Below are 21,247 nucleotides of genomic sequence, written 5' to 3'. Positions count from 1 at the left end.
AAAAAAAAAAAAAAAGAGGGATATTCAACCACGCTCACACTCAGGCATTAACTCGTTAGGCCGCAACAACGCGAATCAATGACTAACTTTGAAAGATCAAAAATAACAAAAAATAAAAATCAAATAAATAACCCTTGAATCTGATCGTCACAAAATATATCAAACCTAATAGTGATTAATAATTGTGACTGTTATAAGCCGACGCTCGGTGGTGATACATGCTTCCGGCGTACTCCGAATTTGTGTCCTGGTAAGCTGTTGCGCGACGATCTTCTTCCGGAAGGAATTCCTTAACCTCCCATGTATTGGGTTTAATACCGACAGAGAATTCCAGATCTTCCTTCGTAATGTAATCCCAGAACTGGGGATGATCAGCACCCGCATACATTAAGTGTGGAGTAGGGTTAGATAATGGAAACTGCAACAAACGTACCTTGTAAACCATCATGACCGCAAGTAGATTACAGATGGTCGTAAAGAACAGACCATCCAAGTAATGTTGGACATTCTCGCAGATGGTGTCACTGAACGCGTAGAGGAGCACCTGACCGCAGATGAAGACGAGGAGGCCGAACGCGATATGACCGAGAGGCCAGCGGTCTTCGAGCGTGTTCATAACCAATAGGAGTTGCATGATGAGGTAGACTGCTATACAGATCGCGTTGAGGATGTATAGTACTACAAACATGCCGATGGTGTTGGTGGGACTGAGCCCGCCCCATGACTTGAACGTCAGGAGGGAGATGACGAATGAGATGGCGAACATCGCTGTGGAGGTTAGACGAAGGAGCCAGACTGAGAGCGCTGTTCCGTCTTCGTAGAGCTGGAATCCTACGAATCCGTTGACGAGTAGGCTTGTGCATAGGGCGGAGGTTAGGCCGTTTTGTACAGCGACGAAATAAGGGAACGGGCCGCTCCTGGGCGGGACCACTCCGGCGTCGATGACCAGAGAGCACATTGTTAGGAGCATGTAGATGTAAAAGAAGGTGATAATCTCCTTGCGACCTAGATAGTCGCGAACGGGGTTAGTGATCGCTCTCTCATTCTGAGTGAACTGCGATTTTCGGTGGTTTACGTACCGACCGCGGTGAACTTGGACCTGATGTGTAAAATCATAATGACCGTCATTGCCAGCGCTATGATATGGACGAAGGATGCGGCGCCTTCGAAAATGATTGTGTTGGCTAGTTCGATGTTTCGCGCATAGCAATTGGGAATGATGCCAGTTGCGCCTGATATCGAGGAAGCCGGGCCCACGAGGGAGCACAGTGGCAACGCTGCCTTCTGGCAGATCGTGTCGAAGTCGCCGAACCCCATTTCGACCGCCCGTTGAAGCTGGGTGTAGTATAGCCGTGGGATTGTTTGGGTCGTTCGATGATATCGCAAGATGAGCGGATCCGAGCCGTCTCCACAACGACGGACGGAGACGGGTTTCCAGTGACCCAGATAGGACTTCCGCGGCGTCCACTGAAGTGTCGGCAACGAATGACTGGTGTATTCCGGAGGAATGAAGCAGAACGAGTGAGATCCCGACAGTGAGGCGACGACAATTAGCGTCCGACGAGGGGTTTTGGCCTTGTTTCTCCTGGTCTGAGGCTTCTGGAACAAGAATCACGAGGTGCGCTAAATCCAGATCAAGGCTAGCCCATATAAGCTTAGCCCCAGGTTGCTATTCTAGGATTAGTGTGCCTCCCCGGATAGGCCACCTTCGCGCTAGCCCCTATTGGTAACTTGTTTATCTGGGCCCTAAAAAAGCATGCTAACCGTGTCTGGTTAGGTCAGGGAAGCCTTGCTATACAAATTTCACATTCTCCAGAGATGTCGAATGAGGCCACCGGAGGTCACAGACAAGCCTGGCCATGCAAGTGTGGCCACATGAGTGATCTAGGCAAGGAGTATGTGCCGCTCCTAGTTTGCTATATCATTGGCCTTGTTTTTACCTGCGATAATTGCCTGTAGGCGACGAAGCATTTGACCCTTGTTCAATAAAATTGCCAAGAGCCTTAGTATATTCATATGTATTCTACTTGCCAGGAGAATGTACCACGTAGGTTGTGGTGAAGACCAACCTTGGCAGATCGTCTGCGATACTCTAAAGGAACAAGATATTACTGGAATTGTATGTACCGTCGTATATGAAAAATCGGGGGCTAATTTGCAGCCGGCAGGCGCACAAAGGCATTTTGACAGGGGTCCTCTTTTCTTTTTTCTTTTTTTTTACTAGGCCCAACAGAACTGACTGTGATGGCACATGATTGACGATAGACGTAAAAAGCAATGTGAGCCCGAAACCAAGTCAGGAAAGCCGATCCACAGTCAAAGGTGGTTGAAAATGCCACTTACCTACATCTGAGTGGCCATTGACTTCAGGGCTGGAGGTCTTAGCACCTTCTAGAATCAGTATACCGCTTTAGGCGGAGATTACTGATCCTGTTGGGTGTCTGTATGGATAAGATCCCTGAAAAGTATTACATCAGATCTGCGGAAAAGTGAAACGAGCTTCCCCTAAAGTTTTACAGGCATCGAACCCCACATGCATTGTACTTCTTTCTTTCTTTATTATTATTATATTATTATTATTTTTTCCCAACCTGTCCTTCCCCTGCAGCACCCGATTGTCCCCGGACTGTGAGTCACTTGACTGATAGATCTTTGTCCCTCGTTGAGGTTACTATTCCGGTGATAGAATGCCATTGTCAATCTTACGACCAGCACTGCTTTGAGTCTTGGATAATCTTGATTATCTGATGCCCACTTCGACGGTTGGTCGATTTAACTTTTCTCGAAGCCGTGGATTGATTCTTCGTTAGCCGTAGTCAAAGCCCGACGGAGGGCTGCTGTAACCTTGTCAAGACATGCCGTACTCCGAGTGGGCCACTATCCCGCGACATAGTTCTTGAAGGCTGATTCGGATTTGACCCCCTCCCATCGTATACTTTACAGTATTCCCCTACTAAGGTTCAAGCGGAAAGGCAGAACCACCATGATTTTCTTGGCATACTGATTCTTCAACCAGCTTACGTATGCGATATCAAATCACTAACAGCGGGCCATGCCCTCTTCCCGTCTGCAGATAGATGCGACTATCTTATGATATCATGGTTCCTTGACCGATGGGGCTAAGATCATAAAATCATAAGCTAAGGGAGGAAGAGAAATAATGATTGGATTTATAATTACATATAGAAAGAAAGAGGATAAAATTTAAACCACTCATCGGATTTGGTTCCGAGCCACGGATTTCAGACCCTGAGGCACACCAACCGGATGTTTAAACTTTGAGCCCGAGCGGCACTACGCTATAGTTAGTACCATTCGGTGAATTTCATGGCTCCAAGTGCCTTTAGTGAAACCCGGAGAAAAAAAATTACTCAAGTCACGGGAAAACTTCCAGGTGCCTTTCCCGGTTATACGGAGCGGATTAGGGTACGAGCCGATCTGTTACTATGGCGCCGAAGTAGTAAGTCTAAGGAGACGGGAATGTGCATACAGCTCAGCTTAAATCGAGTCACTTTCATCAGGGGCCGAGTCTAATTAAAGGAGGCATATGGGTACCCAACACTTTGATTCTTGCTTTTTCCTTCTTCTTTTCTTTTCTTTTCTTTTTCTTTTTCCTTTTTCTTTTCCCTCTCTTTCTTCTCCTCTTTTCTTCTTTTCCAGAAAAATGACGCTGTGGAGCGGAAGGAATAGGACATGGATGAGTTCCGCCGGGTCAGGCACCATGAAACCTTATGATATTCACCCAATGAAAACCTACCACCCATGCGCAAATATCTTGAATCCTAAGTGTTAGGCCAACAGGCTTTGTCGGATATGATAATGTAATTGATCAATTGCCTCCTCATCATTGACAATGAAAACCCCTCCGAATCTCTACCTTCCAAGGTTATGGGTGATCTTGGCCCCCTTAGGGGATGAACTGTGGAGGAGGAGGGTCTTCAACACTGAGGAGGTCAATCCCAACGGTTTCGTGCCGTTACATCGGTAACTACTCCGTACGGATCAGATTAACCTCCACCGACATTGTTTGCTTTAGACCTACTCCAGACTTGTTAATGGTTTAACCCACGACACGTCCAGGACTTTGCCGTCAGTCATGCATGAAGATCCTAGTTAGCGCCACGTGTAGATGAAGCATCAACGGCTGCGAGGGACCACGTCGATCTCCCATTGCCCCGATCGGTCCTAAAGCAGATGAGGCTTCTCTCCCCTCGCGTGGGACACTTTCCTCTAATGTTACTAGAGAAGTTAGCTGCCGTGTCGTTAGTCTATGTCCTTAGTTTCACTATTTTCTAGATTGTTGCAGTTCCAATGACGCTTCACGGAGATGGCCCGGTCACCTCGCAAGGATTTCGTTTTTTTTTTTTACTTTTTTCTTTTTTTTTTTTTTCCCTCTTGCTTTTCATGCCAGACTACCCCGATACTCTGCAAATGGATCGTCGGGCACTACCTTCTTTTTAGTTATTTTTTAATTTTTTATTTATTTTGTATTTTTAAATTTCTTTCGAATAATATTTTAATGAATTTCATATTTTCTTCACTCCCCTGTCTAACCTTTCGGCCGCCGGCTTGTGATGGGCCACAACCCTGGTGGTTCTCTCTAACTTACTAGCAAACAAGCCATGCTGGAGTTGCCCTCCATGAGCGACGTACATATATTATCATTCTTCCTCCCTTGCCTCATATGGCCTATATTGATATAATTACCTTTTTCTTACAGACTTGCTCAGTATATCTTCTTTTATATACTTTGACCCCCTTCGTACTAGACCACCTGTATATCCGAGGTAGGGTGGCATTATTCGATATACTACTACTATCATCACGATCCGCACAATTGAACCTCTCTATCCTTCCGAATTTCGAGACGATATCCCCTTCCTCAAAGGCCATTCCTTCTCTGACGGCAGTGGATGCGGCAGCAATGTGCAACTACTTCAAAAATTACTACATATACAGCACTTGCCGTGAGCCCAATGTGCATTTCATCCGAACATCCATCGATGGATCTAAAGAAAACCGATGTAATGATGGTCCTCATGATCGATTTATTGTGGTGGTCGGCAAATGTCGACTTTGTCGTTGATTCTATATGGATCGACGTCAACGAAACACTATATGGCACTCAACGGCCTCCTCCGAATTTAGAATCTTCACGGCATATCTCACGAATTCTTTCGAACCACCATCATTAAAAATTCTTCGATTATTCCATGAGCGCCTTATTTACTCTCTCATCATCTGTCTATCCGACTTGTCTTTTTTTTTTTTTTCTTTTCTATTTTTGTTATTACCTACTCTCTTTCTTTATTCCTTTCCCTCTCTATGTCTTCCAGAAATTCCAGGCGAAATTCTTCTGTCACATGTATATTGGATTTGGCACGGGCATCATGTATGGCGCTTTAAGGAGTCAACAAAAGAGGGTCGGCTTTTTTTCCTTTTCCTTTTCCTTTTTCTTTCTTTTTTATTTTATTTTATTTTCTTCTCTCTATCCTGTTTAGACCCCATTGATGTTTGGCTTCAGTTCATGTTATACACCACCCTGTTTTTGTCACATGAAGGAAAACAAACTAAATTTACTATTATTGTTGCCTATCTGGATGGGTTACTATTGCTTCAAGATGGTGGTGCCTTTCCGAACTGCTTTGTTCTTTTCTTCACCCCTCCAGGTGGGAACGGACTGACTCGCGAGGGGAACCACTTTAACGAGTCAGAGAAGCGGAAACTAAGGGGAAGCGCTACACAAGAACACAAGAGGCCGCCTTGACCTTCTCTTTAGACTAGCATCAACAATACTCAGGCTTGAAGGCAAAGTATACCGCTAGCCACCGCTTGTTATCAACCAGTGGTCATTGCACTTGACGCAATGAGGTGCATGATAGCAGAACCGTTGCCTGCCAAGCATATATCGTCCTGCATCTACGGAGGCCCAGACGGAGTCTGTGCTCCCCCGTCCTATGACGAAAGTAAAGCGACCGGCCGAGTGGTGTGGATTCTAGTGGTTCTTAGAGCCGACTAGTTGTCAGACCGGAGGCTGGGCTGCATTTTTCCCCCGATGGGTGGTTGACGGTCACACGGAAAACCAACAAGCTTGAGAGATACGGACAAGGATTAACCGCTTGGTCTTTGTTCTTTACTTTCTTTTCTGGTTCTCTTTGTTCTACCCTGGTCTTGGTCTCCCCATGAACCCTGCCAAGGGACTGCCACTCTGTGATGGACACGACCGATGCAATGTGATCAACGCTGTCCACCCACCCACCCATGTGGTGTAGTGACACAAAATTGGAATGCATATGGAGTAGACCGTTAATTAGTTAGTTAGTTAGTTAATTAGCACCACACAAGAATCAGTTGGTGCTGAAATTGAATGGATGGGTAGAGTTCTCTAAGGTTGGTCGCCAACTCTCCCGGGAGTGGGGGAGGCCGAGGATTTTTCGGATGGCGGCCATTCAACAGGCATATTGCATACATTTATCCCCGCAATTCTATCCTTTCTCATTTGCCTAGGGACTAAACTACAGCAATCCTTCCTCACACCACGGTTAATAATTTAATTTCCGACGCCTGCTAAGGTACGCGGAGGGTACTGTATATTGAATACCATTGCGTACGGCCACTTTACCTTCTGACCAAGCCCACCTTCGGGCCGAATGTGCATTCCTGCAGGGCAACGCTTAAAACATAGCCGGTCCACTCGCTACACTAAAGAGTTCAGGGGGGAATTGGATCCATGGTGGTCGTCATATCCTCTGTATACATCGCCTCACTATTGGCTGGGAGTCAAAACCTGAAGAAGCGCGACAGCTAGCCATTGCACAACCATATCGATAGTTGTCCTGAAGATCCTGAGGTCCAATGAGAGAGACCCCACTGACTCCATGGATGTGGATCACCGAAGTGGCATGTATGCAAGCTCTTTTCCAAACCATCGCACCATACGGTCAGGTCAAAGTTCGGTGATCGAACCGAACCGAACCGAGGCCCTATGGAGATACTATATCCTCATCATATCTTCTACGGAGCATCAACTTCTCGCTACTAACGCTCGAGCGGGTAGAAGCGAAGCCCGGTAGCACATGTCAACTTATCCCATGGCCTGATACAATGATGATCATGTTCACCCAAGGTTAGCAAAAGAAATTCTAAATGATTAAAAGATTTTTTTTTTTTTTAAAAAAAAAAAAATTCAAGAGCCGATACTGTGATGCACAACCTGGTCTCACCTTACCATAAGGTTGTCCTTTTCCATTCGGGGTTATTTACACGAAAGCCGAACTTGTTCTTATCGCCCTACGGAGTATTACTCGGTCATACTATATTAGAGTATTTGGCCCTTGTTCGTTGAGTACACTAAGCACTTAATACTCTTACGTGGCCTTGAACCATCACCGCTCAGACCATGCAGGTTTTCGAGGCACAATTGCGCGACTTAAAATGACTTTCAACCGCACGGGCGTATGTAGAGACGCCAGTCAATCAAAGTTGCCAAGGCATGTCGGGGCACAGTTTCCTCAATCAACCCCCTGTAAACTGTATGATCTGGCCTCCTACAGAGTACGTATCCGTATACTTCGTCGAGATTTTCCAAAAGTACGAAACAAACAGAGCAAACCGACATACTCAAGTCAAAGACCCTTAGGAGTCCCCACATTCATCATTGTAGGTCGATGGCACGTGCACTCTCCTATACTAGCATTCCACAGTTAATTACATCCCTCCCAAGAATACGGAACAGACGCTCGGTAAAAAGACAAAGAAAAGGGGCAACCGACCAATCAGCCGATCGAAGAAAGCTGAATGAGAACTCCAGCTCAGGTACTTAATAGCCTAATTAGTACTATAAGAGTACTTTTATCCTGGAGAAGTACTATGCATGCAGGCGAGTACTAGGGCACACAGGATCCTGTCCAGTAGCCAACTTCTGCAAAGGTACAGCCTTGAGGAACAATAAGCCCCCTGCTACGTTGGCTCGGCAGAGTAAGCGGCAAGAACGACGCGAATTAGCAATAAATTAGCCCTGCCGCCTCACTCATCGCACTAACCATGAATCTATATATTAAACTTCGGTATCCCTACTCGTGGAAAAATGCGTATATCGAGTCAGTTTGTTGAACTCTTTCCTTATTCTACCAATACAGGGGAATGCTGTTACATATTGTCTCCATTCCTCTGGTTCCTTTTCTTGTTTGAGAATTTTACTTATATCGTAATCCTTGTCCATTGATTTATTTTCGGGGTGTACGTAGTAGCGGTCCCGCCAAGATAAGACCGAGTCAGTGCCTGGCTAGTTACCAACTAGTGGGAAGCGGCCTGGAAGCTATGACCGTAGTCTAGTTGGTCCATGTACAGGGGGCCATTTACATAGTACTCCGGGTTATGGAAACTGCTTTGCGTAGAGGTACTATCAACTGGGTTTGTTGGTTTATGCATGTACTTTAGTAGTAGGCCAGTGAGCTTTCATAACGTTTCCTCCCTAGGTGGTTGTAACAGCAGGTTGGGGATTTAATATCAACTAGATCGTCAGCGTCAGCGCACTGGTCTCTTTACTTAATGCGGAAGTACTACTAATAATGACTAGAATAATATATCTTTTCAAATCCTGGTACTTCGTACTAAACGCTAAAAACACCATCGTAATATGATTCACAAAAGTCTTACCGAGTTCAGTCATGAAAACAAAACCTCAACCACCACACCACAACCCCTTTCTTTCTTTTCATCACAGGCCCATATAGGTATCATCTCGGTGTCTCGTTCAAGTCCCTTGGCATATTCCCATACCCACTGATCTACCTCGGAAGCTCGTATCGAGGCCATCGAGCTGATTTAGGCTAAATGATAGGTCTTGAAGCTATGCTATCTGGTATGGAGTGTACGGATCTAATACATGATAATATCCCTAATGTTTTCATGCTGAATGTACGATATATATATTAGATTGGAATGGTCTAATTGGATTCGTCGCGGCTATGATTTCAATGGAAATAGTGAGGGTCTTGGTTTTACTAAGGGCCAGTGTTGTGTTGAGGTTACTGTGGCGGTTATATATTTGGTGGTATACTTCTATGAAGGAATGTAGTGGAGATGGACATTGTACGTATAGATTTACAGCCAGTATACATAGTAGACTATTAAGTAGATAACTACTGTCATAGATCACTGATAGCCAATACTCTATACTTCTATAAGCCATCACTAGAGAAATACATATCTATTCCTAGACCTGATGAGATATGTATATACCAATAACCACAACACAAATACATTACATCTCCCCCAAAGTACACACAAGAGCACAATACAAAACAACAACCAATGACCAAACCAAACCGGAAATCAATTTCCGTGTCTCTCCCATTTTGCATAATACCATTACTATTAATATCACCCTCACATATAGAACCTCCCGCCCCCGTCAGATTATAAACCCTCCCGAGCGGTTGATCCCGGTATCACAACATCTTATGGACTGATTCTATCGGTCCCTTCCCTTCTCCGGCCCGATCCGTGTCCCATCAAGCCCTGTTAATGTGTTAACCTGGTGCTTACTGTGCATGGGTGAGATTTACGGGGTTAGATAGATAGAGTGATGTAAGTACATAAGTCCTGGTTCTGAAACATGGTGCTTATGGCTTTGTGGTGATGGCGGGATGGCGGAGATTAGGTAGGTAGTGGTTGAACCCTGGATTGTGGATTTGTGATTGTGATTGTGATTGTAGGGGTTTGAGTGTGGGGTCCCACTGTCCTTGGAATGGAGGTTTTTTTTCTTCTTTTTTATAAATGCTAGGTAGAGTTGGGGGTTGTACTGTCTTTGTATTAGTATTCGTAGGTAGTCATTGTTGTAGGGTATGTTGTGTATGTATATGTATGGGGTTGGCTAGTTGGTTGCTTGGGTATGTTGTGTAGACAAAAGTACCTACCGACCTACCTACTATACATTGCCTTGTCTATCTACATACATACATACATATGGGTACTATTACTCCGTACATAGACACCACAAGTCTCCATCCCCAAACACTCCCAACAACCCAGAATACAATAAAATCAAATCAAATCAAATAGAAAAATGGATACACCTAAACCAACACGAATAACCACCCCAACCCAGGTCCGAATCTAAATCCACCTCCAAAGTCAACAACGTAATCCTCATTTCGGACGAAAGGGGACCCCTATAACAGAAGAGTTATAATAACACGGCGTGCTAAGTGACGGCCAAAGCCGACGTTGACTTCCAGCGTGGTAGTGGTTAAGTAACTGCTTGGCGCTGGTGGAAACGGTCAGGTGGTTTAGGTTGGGACTAAGCTTTATTACTAAATTAGTAGAGGCTCTGGAAGGGTTTTGGTTGTTTCAGGTATGCTATTGCTATTACTATTGCTATTGCTTGGTAGGGTTATGGGGTGTGATTGTGATTGTGATTGTGATTGTTTGTGATGGGATGTGATGGATAAAGGTGGGGGCCTTGAAGGTTGGGTTTCTTTTCTCTTCTCTTCCTCTTCGTCTTTCCTTAAGTCTGGGAGGTTTTTGTTGGTCTATATGTTTTTGGGTTGGTGGGCGCTGGTGTCTGTTGTATACTACCCTCATACTAGGAGGGCTGTGTAGGTGTGTTGGGGGTGTTATTACGTCCAAGTATATAGTTTTCCAATTCAGATCGTGAATGAATGCTAGAAATATGTACTAGTATCATGCTTTCGTTTCCTAATCGAGGAAAAATTGTAAAGCAGCAGGCCTCCGGTAAACCCTGCCATCCCGATTCGCCATCAAATACCGCATACAGTAAAAATAGATAGAAACTGCCTCAAGCCCTCACTTCTCTGAAGTAGGCTCACGAACCATGCAATAAAGCTGCCAAATTCATTATCAGACACCCATCTCTCAAGGCTCAAAGGGAAGTTCAAAGGCGGAAAAAAAAAAAAAAAAAAAAAACCTACCATGCAAACATCCTCCCCATCCCGACACTCCATCTCCTTCTTCATCCTAAATCCCATCTTCTCATAAATCTGCACATTAGGCACATTCCGCGAACTCTCCAAATAGCACTTCACCCCCTCGCGATCCGCCATATCAGTAACAGCCTCGAACAACTTCCTCCCAATCCCACCTCCCTGCGCCTGAGGACTGACCGCCACAGTGTTGCAAAAATAGTACCCCCGTGGATCATCCCAGATCGCGCTCTGCGCCTCCTGCTGCCTCTCCTTCCAGATCCAGTACCGATTAGTCCGGAGCCCGCCCCGTCCTAAATGCCACACGTTGTTCAGCATCTGTCGCCAGCTCAGCACCCACCCCTGACACCAGCTGTACCAGCTCTCCGGTTCGGACGCGGCATGCGGCGGTAACCAGCAGGACACACCGACCACGCGGTCTGCGCCGTTTGCACTGGTTTCCTTGGCGACGTGGAACAGGGCGTTGTTGATCCCCCAGAGACACCGCGCAGCGAGGGAATCATAGTTCCTTTGCTTGTTGAACTGTGTGTTTGGGGCATGGCTTGTCCATCACGTCGGTCGGTGTTCCACCTCGACCGCGTTGATGGGCCGCTGTTCGTTAGCTTCTTTTTTCTTTTATCTGTGGTGGGATTTCTTGCCTGGTGTGGAGATATGGGGGTTTAGGTTCTGGGTTTCTGGAATGAGTGTTTTGTCTCTCGATCACAACTCACATTGGAGGGATCGAAAACCCATTGGAAGTATGGGTCTTCTGCGAATGCTTGTTGGATGACTTCGATCGCATCGGGGATGTCTGCTTCTGTGAGGGGCACAACCTCGACGGCCATGGTGACTGGGATTATGGATTTGGATTTAAAGTGAGTTTATATTTGGTGAGTGTCTGAACCTTAAATACAGATCAGCGCCGGGAACTTCATTTGGGCGAATAGACTGACTGAGTGAGGGTTATTATGGTTGTTCTGAGGTACAGTATGTTCTATTCTCGGCAGGAAAATGTGTCGACAGTAAAGGGGAAGAAGAGATCTACGAAAATTGAGGTAAACTGGCCGGTGGTCACTGGATCATCATGAATGACAAGCAGCTGAAAAAGCATTCGCTCGGCATTATCCGAAAAGGAAGCTCTATGCGGGATTCTCCACAAGGGTTCTGGGCGGTAAGGACTATACTGTGTAGATCTCAACGACGTCATTTCATTGCATTTCCTTCTCACTACAGCGGCGTTACCGTACATTCTTCCTGCTTCTCAATACTCATGATATCCCCTCCTTACATAGCGATGGCGAAATATACTTGATCATAGCCACCACCCATGGCGAACGACAGGCACCCAAAGTAGATAAAGTTCATCACCTGCAGGTATATGGAGATCCGCCCCCAGAGATCAGCTCTTGAAAGTGGAGCCGATAGGGCCAACTTTAATGTTGGAATAGGCCACATAGGCGCTAGGGTTGGAGGCTTCGACCTCGCTAGGAACACCGGTCGACGTGGAACAAGTTCCACGGGCCACGCCGGGCTTGCTTGTGGACTCGTCGGTGGGGTAGTTGCTGTCAAGCCAGAGCATGTTGGCATAGTAATCATCCCACAAGCTCATGACCAACACCATTCCAGTCGACATGGCTTCGCCCATGCCGGCGAGCCCACCATGTTTCGCGAAGCTGCCTGAGCCGTCGAACAGGCTGTTCTCTGCAGTGCAAAACTCCGAGTTGATGGTGTTGCCGCTTAGGCCGCTAACGTCTGCGCTGGGCTGGGGGTATGTGACACCGTCTTGCACGTAGAACCGTTTAATCTCGGATAAGGTGCCGCTGGACGTGCCATCATCGGTGATGAACTGGGTCACAACGGTGATTGGTTTGTTAGTGTCAATTGTCTTGCCAGGGCCATAGAAGGTTGTGTTGCCCACACGATACGGGTTGAAATCGCAGCCATCAGGATCACACGTGCCACTGTAGCGGTCAGAGCTATATGTGCCACCGCAGGCGTCCCCGGTGCATAGAGTGTTGGTGGGCGTATCGCATGGGTGAGAAGTGAGAGCTTGCGAAATGCTGTTAGATTCCCATATATCCAGTTCTGCACAGCAGGAACCATGGTTTCCAGTGCCTGTATTGGCATTGTTGGTCGACGGTACCCAGCCTTCGACATTGGCTTGTCCCTGGATAAACTTGAGATCCCGTGGACATTGAGAGTCACAGTAACCAGTACCGTACTTAGCGCCAGCTTTGTTGTTTGGATATTTGGAAGCACCTCCATCGGCATCCATTACGACGAAGTACAAAGCGCCGTTAAGACCACATGGGAGCTTGGAGACGTCCACATCGAAGGTAAACTCTTGGTTCAGAAGTTTGTAGACCTCATAATGGGTATCATCAGCCATCATGTAGACGCGGGAACCGACGTTCTTCCCGTTGGAGTTGTTGGTAACAAAGTTGAGACGGACTTCACTGCCGCTGGTGGTGATACCGTAAGTGTTGGAGTAGTCGGCGCCATCTAGGGCACATTTCTGGGCACAAGCGTCATTGGTACTGCAGTAGGAAGTATCCCATTTATTGCCAGTGTAGCAGTTGCTAGAGCTTCCGGTTTGGTGGACCCAACGCCAGTTGGCATCGAGGACAACGGAGCCTTGCTTGGTGCTGCAACTGCCACCGTTACTGCATGTCTGCCAGGTCATCGAGGGATGGGTTTCAGTCTGGTAAGTTCCAATCTGCTGACCCTGGGCAGTAATCAGCACTGAAGAGAAGATGAGGGCATTGCGGCAGATTCTGGAGAAAAGAAGAGAGGCCATCTTGACTCTGCGAAGCTTTGCCGGTGCTTGGATTTCATGAGACATATTGAACTCCGGAAAGGAGATGTCTTTATATAGATGCCCTGTCCGACTCAGACATCATCGTATCATGCAGACTTGAAGATTTGTCGACCGGATCGAAGGCCCGCCGGTCCGTTGGAGAAACGACATCTAGAGACAAGAAACTTCATTCTCCGTGATGGAAACAGAATAACCTCTATTCAAGTAAAGACAAGAGCGGAAACCAGTTCGCACTGAGCCTAAACAGGGTCGTATTCCCCGTAACTAAGACTTAGCGGCGAGCTCCACGTTGTGCAGAATCTGGACACTTTACTCCGAAGTCTCTTGCTCCTCATCGTAATAGGAAAGGGTGCGGAATCTCGGGATAGACTACTCGTAGGAACTTCTCCCACTTTGGGCCGAGCGTCTATTAGATGGATCAGGTGATTTGCCCTGCCGTGCGTTGGAGAAGGAAATCGTGAAGAAACAGCGGCCCTATTTCATAACCATCGAGACGCAAGCCAGAGAGCAAGACCGCAGGTTGGTATATCCACCAACATCATCTCCTCCATACTGAATCGGATATCATCGTCTAAACTGTGGCCATGCCTCCGCCAGGGGATTCTGTTTGGTGGCTGTCTATGGCCTCCTCAATTAATCTAAAAACTGGGGAAATGCGTTGAGGGGTGTCGTAGTATCCAAGTGTGATGGTTTCCAATCTGACATGCAGGAGACCACGTGCTAGTATAGCCACCTGGGACTGCAACCTCGCAATCTCCTCATTTTTACCCGGTTAAAGAAACAATGTAGCTCCGGCTTGTGAAGATTGGGTTCATCAGCCATGGCCTGACAACTGACATGCATGTTCTAGACCACATGATTCTCTTACCGGCCGTATAGAAAGTCAGCGGAACGGCCCTTGATCTAGTCGGGTTTGACTCTGTTAGCGTCGTCCTATCGCGCAGGTAAATATTGCTTGATCACCGGCAATTATATCCAGACATCCAAGTTTGTAACGGCATATGTTCCGAAAATCTCGTGCTGGTCAGTCGAAGGACTGTCATCTCACGAGCTAAAGTTAACACTAGTGTGCGTCTTCAAATAAGATTTGCTGTTTCCCCTTCACAGCCATCGTGCCGAGGCTTGATCTTGTCGGAGACGATGTCCCCATATTGCTCGTCTCTGCCCTCTGAAGAATAGGAGCTGCTTCCCGTTCTCAGCAGATATATGTATTTCAATCATCAGCGTCTGCCCAAGGTATCAACAATACCAAGAGACGACTTCTCCAACATATCACTACCTTCTTCATATCTATTTGTTTATTCTGTTGATTTCCCGGTAGGAGAATTGTGATTGCATAACATTCGACTTGAGAGTTATTTGGAAAAAAATCCATACCTGTGTTCGGGATGGCCGAAATAGTTACAAATTGTAGTTTTTGTAGATTTGCTGTTGGAGGCGATGGGTAGTCGAAGTGCGTTCATATGTACTTACACGATCTAAATGATGATGAAACAGCGGTCTATATACTTGAATAACATATAAATTTATGAAACGAATTGCATCAATCGCTAGTTCAAATATGTTTGAGAGCCATAGACATAACGAACTCGAGAGATGTATAGCATAGAAAAGAAAATCCAAGAAAATCAAGTTCGCTCATGATGATGCCCTCCTTATTCCAGCGCCGGCCATCATCCTTGTCCTTCTGCGCCTTGTAACCCTGTAAACCCGATTTATAACAAATATAATCCATCAGCGTACAGCGCTAATCGTATGATACCGTCAAGGGGAGTTTTCCGGTGTAACATCAAGCACCTGGGGACCCCCTTCAAGATGAAAAGAATACATTTAATTCATGATATCGTAACTCCGTGACTGACATCTAGCCGAGCGCCATCTAACGGCTTAGACGGCTGACTGATCCAAGCGAACCCACTCCCGTGGGACGTCCATACTCCGGTTCACCCGCCCTCCAGGGGTCAGAGGCACATCAACCCGTCCGAGACCCCGTGGGTCATCGGCAGTTTCCTCATAGCACGACAGCCGGGAAAAATAGTCCTCCAGCACCGTCTCCCGGTCGTTGTTGCCGACAATAGAAGTGTATTCAGGGGGTGGTGTTATGAGAGGTGGCGGTGGCGGAACATCTTCGAACGCGGGTGGAGCAAATGACGGGGTGCGGAGAAGATGCATAGGACGCGGTGGAGGCTCATCTGCACGGTCGCTTGGCTCATGTGCCAAATGCGCTTGAGGAGGTCGTGCCAAGCCGCCAGAGCCATTCGTAAAACTACGGTAAACTGCTCTACCAGTCGGCGGCTCCTCTGCTTCGGAAGTCGGAGAGCGGCCGGTCGAGCTGCTGGCTCTATTGAGCGCGGCGGCTCCTGGACACCCACATTCGTATTCCTGGGCAGGCGGCGCAGGATCCGAATTTGGCGAGGTATACGCTGGGAGATAAATGTTGGCCTGTGTGGCCTTGCACGAAAGTAGGTGGAATGGAGAATCGATAGAGATCTCGAAATGTCTTCGCTTACTCGGATCTCTTTCATCCACCTTAGAGAGACGAAGGACAATCTGAAAGAATCGCGTTAGCCGTATTCTTTTCGAAACCTAACAGGTGGAAGCCCATCCTACCTTGATCCAATGGTTAATCTGTATGTTTTCGTACGTTGTGTCGAAGTGTAGCCTGTGAGACTCATCCCGATTTTTCATCTCATAGCAGCTCGGGAGCTGAACATTAAACTCCATTTCGGTCGGACCGACGCCGGAATCGCTGGCTAAATTTCCCAAAAGATTTGTCCGGTTCCGGTCCACAACTTCATCGCCCCTCGCAGCAGCAGCGCGATGATCCCAGTCAATGCCACCACCTGCTGTGACGCGCATTGAGCTGCCTGGGTACGTACTCGTGCTAGCTGAATCAGCTCGTTTCTCAAACAGTAGCACCTTCTTGGCCGGCTGAAAGCGGTGGACGCTCTTGTCTGCCGTCCAATGCTGTATGTTTTCCGTTACGTAGACTTTAATCCGGTGGCATTCGACTTTGGCTAGCGGGGTTAATTTAAATGCAATGGGGACCTGGCTGCCTAAGGGGAAGGATTTCCCTGAGATAACGATGTCGTAGTGCAATTGGTCTTCCCAGTTGCGAGAAATAGCGATCGGCTCGACCTGTTCCAAGGAGCCCTCCGCCGGCGTGCGAATGACCGGCACTTCAAGATTACCTAGGAGATTGGGTCGAAACGCGCCTGATCGTTCCACGATGGCTTCCAAATCATACCGGACATATCCCAGATCTGTCTTGATAGTCTCTGGCAGGGAGCCATCGATCGGGAACTCGAAACTATACAAGTAATCACCGACAGGAAACATGCGGTAGTTGCGCTGTGGATGGGCGACTGCGCTAGGGGGAGGATCGTTCTTCCCGAAGCTGCGAGAGTGATTGGATTGAAGAGAAAGGCGTTTTAGCTCCTTACTCGTAGGCTGACCATTACTGAGAGAGGTTGAGGATCCAGATTTCGAGAAGATTTCGCGAGTAACAGTTACTGGGCTACCATCCTTTCCAGTAACGGAGGTCACTGGTTTAGCATGCTGATAAAAGTTTGCTCCGTAGTCGTTCGGCGTCAGAACCGAATCACCGTGATTGAAATATATCATACAATGGGTGACCAGGTCCTTCTTATCATGGTAATGTACCTTTTTAGGTGGTATTCCTGCAGAGAGGCAAAGTCTAGTCAGCGTGCGCATTTAGAAAATCATATTAACAACAGTTGTTGGAACCCACCTTCGGGCCAATCGGTTTGTGCATGTCCACGGAAGCAGATCGATATCTTCTTAATCTTAACGCTTTTGGTGACCTTGAGATGCAACTGGCCACGTAAAATGGCTGATTTCTTTGTGCTTGGGTCATTCTGGTCGTATCCCTGCAGGTATATCACAGGCTCCGTGAGGGCAATACCCACTGTGATACCACTTCCTGTTGCAACAATTTTCTCGTGACGTAGCGTCGGAAATGGCCCCATTGAGTCCGATGATGGCGCACTCGTTACGGACCCCGCAGAGGACTGATTTACCGATCCGGTAGAAGAGGAGTGGGAGCGCATTCTACCCGTTCCTAGACCGGCTCCTAAACTAGCAGAGGCGAGCATTCGTGCATCTTCGCGAGACAATACGATCTCGGAGACCGGACGAGGACGCTGTGTACGGGACATCGAGCGGATCGATGGTGGCGACTGGGCGCGGACGGAACCCCCCAGGCGGAGGAAACGCTTTGCGTTCTCGCGTGGACCCGCCAACTTCCTAAAAATTGAAGCGCGGCGATTGGTCTGTTTGGGGAAATTGGCGCCAACGACGGCCGATGGGTCGACTGACCGACGATGTTCCGCGCTAGCACTTGTATGACCGGACGATAAAGATTCCGGGGCACTGCAATGTATTTGGGCGACCGGGCTTGTGGTTGTGACCGATGCCGAAAGGTCCTGCTGCAGAGGAGTAATATGAGCGGTTGTCATCGTGAAAGATACCAATTCAATGCATAATTGATTTGGAAAAATTTTTATTTTCAAAGGAAGAAACAATTTCGGATCATCGACGTCTCAGTGCTTTTTAAATGAAAACGGAAAAGGAAGGGAGAGATGGGGCTAAACTGAAACGAGCCTCACTTTTCTAAGGCAGTTTCAAAAGAAAGGAAGCGAAGCAGGGCTGAAGAAAGAGAAACACTGGATTGAAAGGTGAAAAAGGATATAAAAAGAACGAAGAGAGAAAGAGCCAGACAGGGAAGTAAGTAAATGAATGACTTACCCTGTACTCCGTCCTCGGCGGCTCACAACAAGAACAAGGGTTGAAAACAAAAAAAAGCAAAAACCTAAAAGTAAATATGAGGTACCAGATATTTTCAGGCCTGAGAGTTTAAAAAAAGTGCAGTCGTGACGCGCATTCAATGCGACCAGCTGGGGGCCCTTTCAATTCTTTTTTTTTTTTTTCCCTCCTTTTTTTATGGTTACGGTCCTCCGTTTTTATTGCAGTCTTTTCCGTTTTGGCAGATGATCGACCGGCCGAACGCAAGGGAGCAGACACACGGGGCGGTACGAGGAAGAAAAATGCGGAGAGTTTGGGTGTTGTGAGGGAGAAAAAGAGAAGTACTCACGGAGTACCGTTGACAAGAAGAAATAAATTGATAATTGGAGATGAATGACAGGATGATCAGTTCGTAGCAAATGATCAACCAAGGGACAAGTCCAGAAGGGCCGATAAATTGCGGGGAGCGAATGTTCAGTCGTTGTCCTTGTCCGTTTAACACTAAATCAATCGCCCAAAGCCAATGCGATGACCATAAAGAGTCAAGACACACACTCCGATGGCGACCAGACCGACTGATGACGGCACCGATCCGGCGACAAGAATGAGGCGGTGCGCTTTGATTCCTTGGGCACAAGACACTGTCGAGCAATAAGAACTTCAAACAAGGTGAAGGGGAAGAGAACAGCAAATTACAGAGAAAAAGGTGCAGGGAACGAATGATTTGAATAAGATTTCAGACGATGACGCGGAGTGGTTCGTTGTAGCCGGCGATCCGTGGATAATGATTTAAACTGCTTGCTCTCGACTAGTAGTTCATCGAACGACGGATTCCCTTGAAGCTCGTTTTCCCTCGTCCCCAACTATTTCGTCTCATTGGACTTTTACTGGTACGCTAAAGGGAAATCCTACCGGTTAGTCAATTTTAGGTTGTATTTTGTGTTTTTATTTTTATGTTATGTTATTAATTTTTTTTTCTAATTTTAATTTTTAATTTTCTTTTATTGTCTCATGTTAATAACCAGGAAGCTATGTTGTTGTCTTCTCCCGTTGAGAGTGCAAGGAGTATCACGGAGTAGTAAGTAAGTAATAGTAATAATATGCCTCGTGGTTCTACCCGACATCTTTTCACAGCCATATAACTCAATCTAATGTCCGATCTTGCTCTCCAGTTGTATCTCCTATGACGCGATAGGGAAATTGAAGAGCATGTGACAGCGATCTCTTGCATCCTTCATGTAATTTAAGTACTTGGTACTAGTAGTAGTCTATACAGTACTCCTCTCAGGTAACTCGGAGCAGTACTTCCACAAAGTTTTCACAGGAGAAGAACTCGGAGGCGACTTGGACAAACCCATTCCCATATTGGATTAGGTTTTCTTCCCAAGTCGGTTAGAGTCAAGCGCGAACCAAGTCCCTTTGACAACCTAAATTTGGGAGGGTGATGACGTTTTATCATCGATTTCCTCGGTGCCGAAAAAGCAGAGACCAAACATGGTGGCTAGATTCATCCATCCATGGCGGATATTACGGCACCACGGGATCAAGAGCCTATGTAAGACAGTAACCTCCGCGGACGAAAGGACAAATTAAATTAGATAATATAAAATAAAAATAAATGAAAAAATATGACGGGGCGAAGAGAGGGTCTGAGAGTCCATCTGTCAAGCATTTTCGGCACTTTGACCTGTCGTGTGTGTGCGGGGATGCGTCTCCAGTGAGCGTGTGATTCATAACTGCAGCGCAAATCGAATAGTGATATCATAAGAGATGCATCACTTTCATTTCGGACGCCTCGTTCATCATCAATCTGGTCTAACGCTATTATGCTCTTACTACTCACTTGTCTCATGGATTGTTAGAAGTACACAGTAGTTAGTCATGTCGATCCCGTTAGTCATGGCAAATCAAACCGCGTTGGGACCTTAATGAGAGTCTGGATAGTTATGTTACATCGTTGGTACTTTTGGTAAGGCGAGTACGGAACCAGCGGGGCAAAAAAAAAAAGAAAACAGAGAGAGGCAAGGTTTAGCTTCATCTTGGACAAAAGAAAAAAAAGTAATGAAAGGAAATCCAACGTCTAGTTTGTGTGTTAAAAAAGAAAGAAAAAAAAAAAAAAAAAAAAAAAAGGAGCAGAGAGAAGACGGCAGAAGAACGCTAGAATCAAATGCTTGACGGTCTGATAGTTATGGTGGATCAAGTGCATTAGTTAATCGCTTAATAAAGTCCCTCGTTTTGGACCATTTTGAAGATGATTTAAGACATTAATTGACGAGAAGATTTTCACTGTTGTATAGAGGCAGGAGATACACAGTAGATGAGGTCGCATAATTCCGCCAGATTGGAATGAAGGAATTGCATTCCATTCCAGGATTGTGCAATTATTTTCCGAAGATGAGTTAATCTGTTTTCTAGAAGCCGAGAGTGATTTGATCCCCCACGAGATATCCACGAGCCAATGACCTCATAGAATGTTCATAGAATGTTTATGCCCAACTCAGGGCAGTTTGTGCCTTAAGCCACTCTTAATTCCAAAATAAACACGAACGGTTTGGGAATAGTTTCATTCTCTCTTTCTTTTCCCCTCTTCCTTTTTCTTTCCCCAAAACTATTTTACTTCCCTCACCAACCTCAACCCTCAATGGCAGTGCTCAATTCAGAAAACATCACAAAACCACGCATATCCGAACGTACACGAAGCCCCTTGGGGCGGTTTTACGTAGCCAACAATGTTACGCGA

General features: G+C 46.5%; 8 protein-coding genes across 8 annotated transcripts; 4 read left to right on the top strand and 4 right to left on the bottom strand.

The window, feature by feature from the left end:
• Positions 1 to 1,563, bottom strand: BDV27DRAFT_135974 (chitin synthase export chaperone). Its single transcript, XM_032068665.1, has 3 exons — positions 1,080 to 1,563; positions 434 to 1,005; positions 1 to 361 (listed from the first exon to the last, which is right to left on the bottom strand). The coding sequence occupies exons 1-3, from the start codon at positions 1,315 to 1,317 to the stop codon at positions 176 to 178; spliced, it is 996 nt and encodes a 331-aa protein (XP_031922613.1). The 5' UTR covers positions 1,318 to 1,563; the 3' UTR covers positions 1 to 175.
• A 3,144-nt stretch (positions 1,564 to 4,707) lies between these two features.
• Positions 4,708 to 5,530, top strand: BDV27DRAFT_53186 (uncharacterized protein; the record flags this gene model as incomplete). Its single annotated transcript, XM_032076870.1, has 1 exon — positions 4,708 to 5,530. A coding segment is annotated over exon 1 (438 nt), but the record flags the coding sequence as incomplete, so codon positions are not given.
• BDV27DRAFT_149512 (uncharacterized protein) lies at positions 4,925 to 5,086 on the top strand (the record flags this gene model as incomplete). The annotated part of the gene is made up of 1 exon (XM_032071066.1): positions 4,925 to 5,086. One exon carries the CDS (start codon positions 4,925 to 4,927, stop codon positions 5,084 to 5,086), a length of 162 nt encoding a protein of 53 aa, XP_031922612.1.
• Positions 5,531 to 10,397: 4,867 nt separating the features above from the next.
• On the top strand, positions 10,398 to 10,696 carry BDV27DRAFT_135972 (uncharacterized protein). Its single transcript, XM_032068664.1, has one exon. The coding sequence runs from the start codon at positions 10,447 to 10,449 to the stop codon at positions 10,603 to 10,605; it is 159 nt and encodes a 52-aa protein (XP_031922610.1). The 5' UTR covers positions 10,398 to 10,446; the 3' UTR covers positions 10,606 to 10,696.
• Positions 10,697 to 10,809: 113 nt separating this feature from the next.
• BDV27DRAFT_149511 (acyl-CoA N-acyltransferase) lies at positions 10,810 to 11,770 on the bottom strand (the record flags this gene model as incomplete). The annotated part of the gene is made up of 3 exons (XM_032071065.1): positions 10,810 to 10,848; positions 10,935 to 11,468; positions 11,657 to 11,770. The coding sequence occupies 3 exons, from the start codon at positions 11,768 to 11,770 to the stop codon at positions 10,810 to 10,812; spliced, it is 687 nt and encodes a 228-aa protein (XP_031922609.1).
• Positions 11,771 to 11,862: 92 nt separating this feature from the next.
• Positions 11,863 to 12,280, top strand: BDV27DRAFT_53123 (uncharacterized protein). Its single transcript, XM_032076869.1, has one exon. It carries the CDS (start codon positions 12,010 to 12,012, stop codon positions 12,235 to 12,237), a length of 228 nt encoding a protein of 75 aa, XP_031922608.1. The 5' UTR covers positions 11,863 to 12,009; the 3' UTR covers positions 12,238 to 12,280.
• Positions 12,281 to 12,324: 44 nt separating this feature from the next.
• BDV27DRAFT_149510 (glycoside hydrolase family 7 protein) lies at positions 12,325 to 13,722 on the bottom strand (the record flags this gene model as incomplete). The annotated part of the gene is made up of 1 exon (XM_032071064.1): positions 12,325 to 13,722. The coding sequence occupies one exon, from the start codon at positions 13,720 to 13,722 to the stop codon at positions 12,325 to 12,327; it is 1,398 nt and encodes a 465-aa protein (XP_031922607.1).
• Positions 13,723 to 15,162: 1,440 nt separating this feature from the next.
• On the bottom strand, positions 15,163 to 18,435 carry BDV27DRAFT_168462 (arrestin family protein). Its single transcript, XM_032074774.1, has 3 exons — positions 17,495 to 18,435; positions 16,354 to 17,423; positions 15,163 to 16,293 (listed from the first exon to the last, which is right to left on the bottom strand). Exons 1-3 carry the CDS (start codon positions 18,219 to 18,221, stop codon positions 15,631 to 15,633), a joined length of 2,460 nt encoding a protein of 819 aa, XP_031922606.1. The 5' UTR covers positions 18,222 to 18,435; the 3' UTR covers positions 15,163 to 15,630.
• Positions 18,436 to 21,247: the final 2,812 nt, after the last annotated feature.

Source organism: Aspergillus caelatus, assembly GCF_009193585.1.
Source record: "Aspergillus caelatus strain CBS 763.97 unplaced genomic scaffold BDV27scaffold_258, whole genome shotgun sequence".
NCBI lineage: Eukaryota > Fungi > Ascomycota > Eurotiomycetes > Eurotiales > Aspergillaceae > Aspergillus > Aspergillus caelatus.
This window is presented reverse-complemented; position numbering and strand designations above follow the sequence as displayed.

Coding starts and splice junctions, on each gene's coding strand:
- BDV27DRAFT_53123 (XM_032076869.1), top strand. CDS start 12,010: ATGAATGACAAGCAGCTGAAAAAGCATTCGCTCGGCATTATCCGAAAA.
- BDV27DRAFT_135972 (XM_032068664.1), top strand. CDS start 10,447: ATGGATAAAGGTGGGGGCCTTGAAGGTTGGGTTTCTTTTCTCTTCTCT.
- BDV27DRAFT_168462 (XM_032074774.1), bottom strand. CDS start 18,221: ATGACAACCGCTCATATTACTCCTCTGCAGCAGGACCTTTCGGCATCG. Junction 17,424..17,494: donor ACAAACCGATTGGCCCGAAG/GTGGGTTCCAAC, acceptor GCCTCTCTGCAG/GAATACCACCTAAAAAGGTA. Junction 16,294..16,353: donor AGATTAACCATTGGATCAAG/GTAGGATGGGCT, acceptor CGATTCTTTCAG/ATTGTCCTTCGTCTCTCTAA.
- BDV27DRAFT_135974 (XM_032068665.1), bottom strand. CDS start 1,317: ATGGGGTTCGGCGACTTCGACACGATCTGCCAGAAGGCAGCGTTGCCA. Junction 1,006..1,079: donor GTCCAAGTTCACCGCGGTCG/GTACGTAAACCA, acceptor GCGACTATCTAG/GTCGCAAGGAGATTATCACC. Junction 362..433: donor CGGTCATGATGGTTTACAAG/GTACGTTTGTTG, acceptor GATCATCCCCAG/TTCTGGGATTACATTACGAA.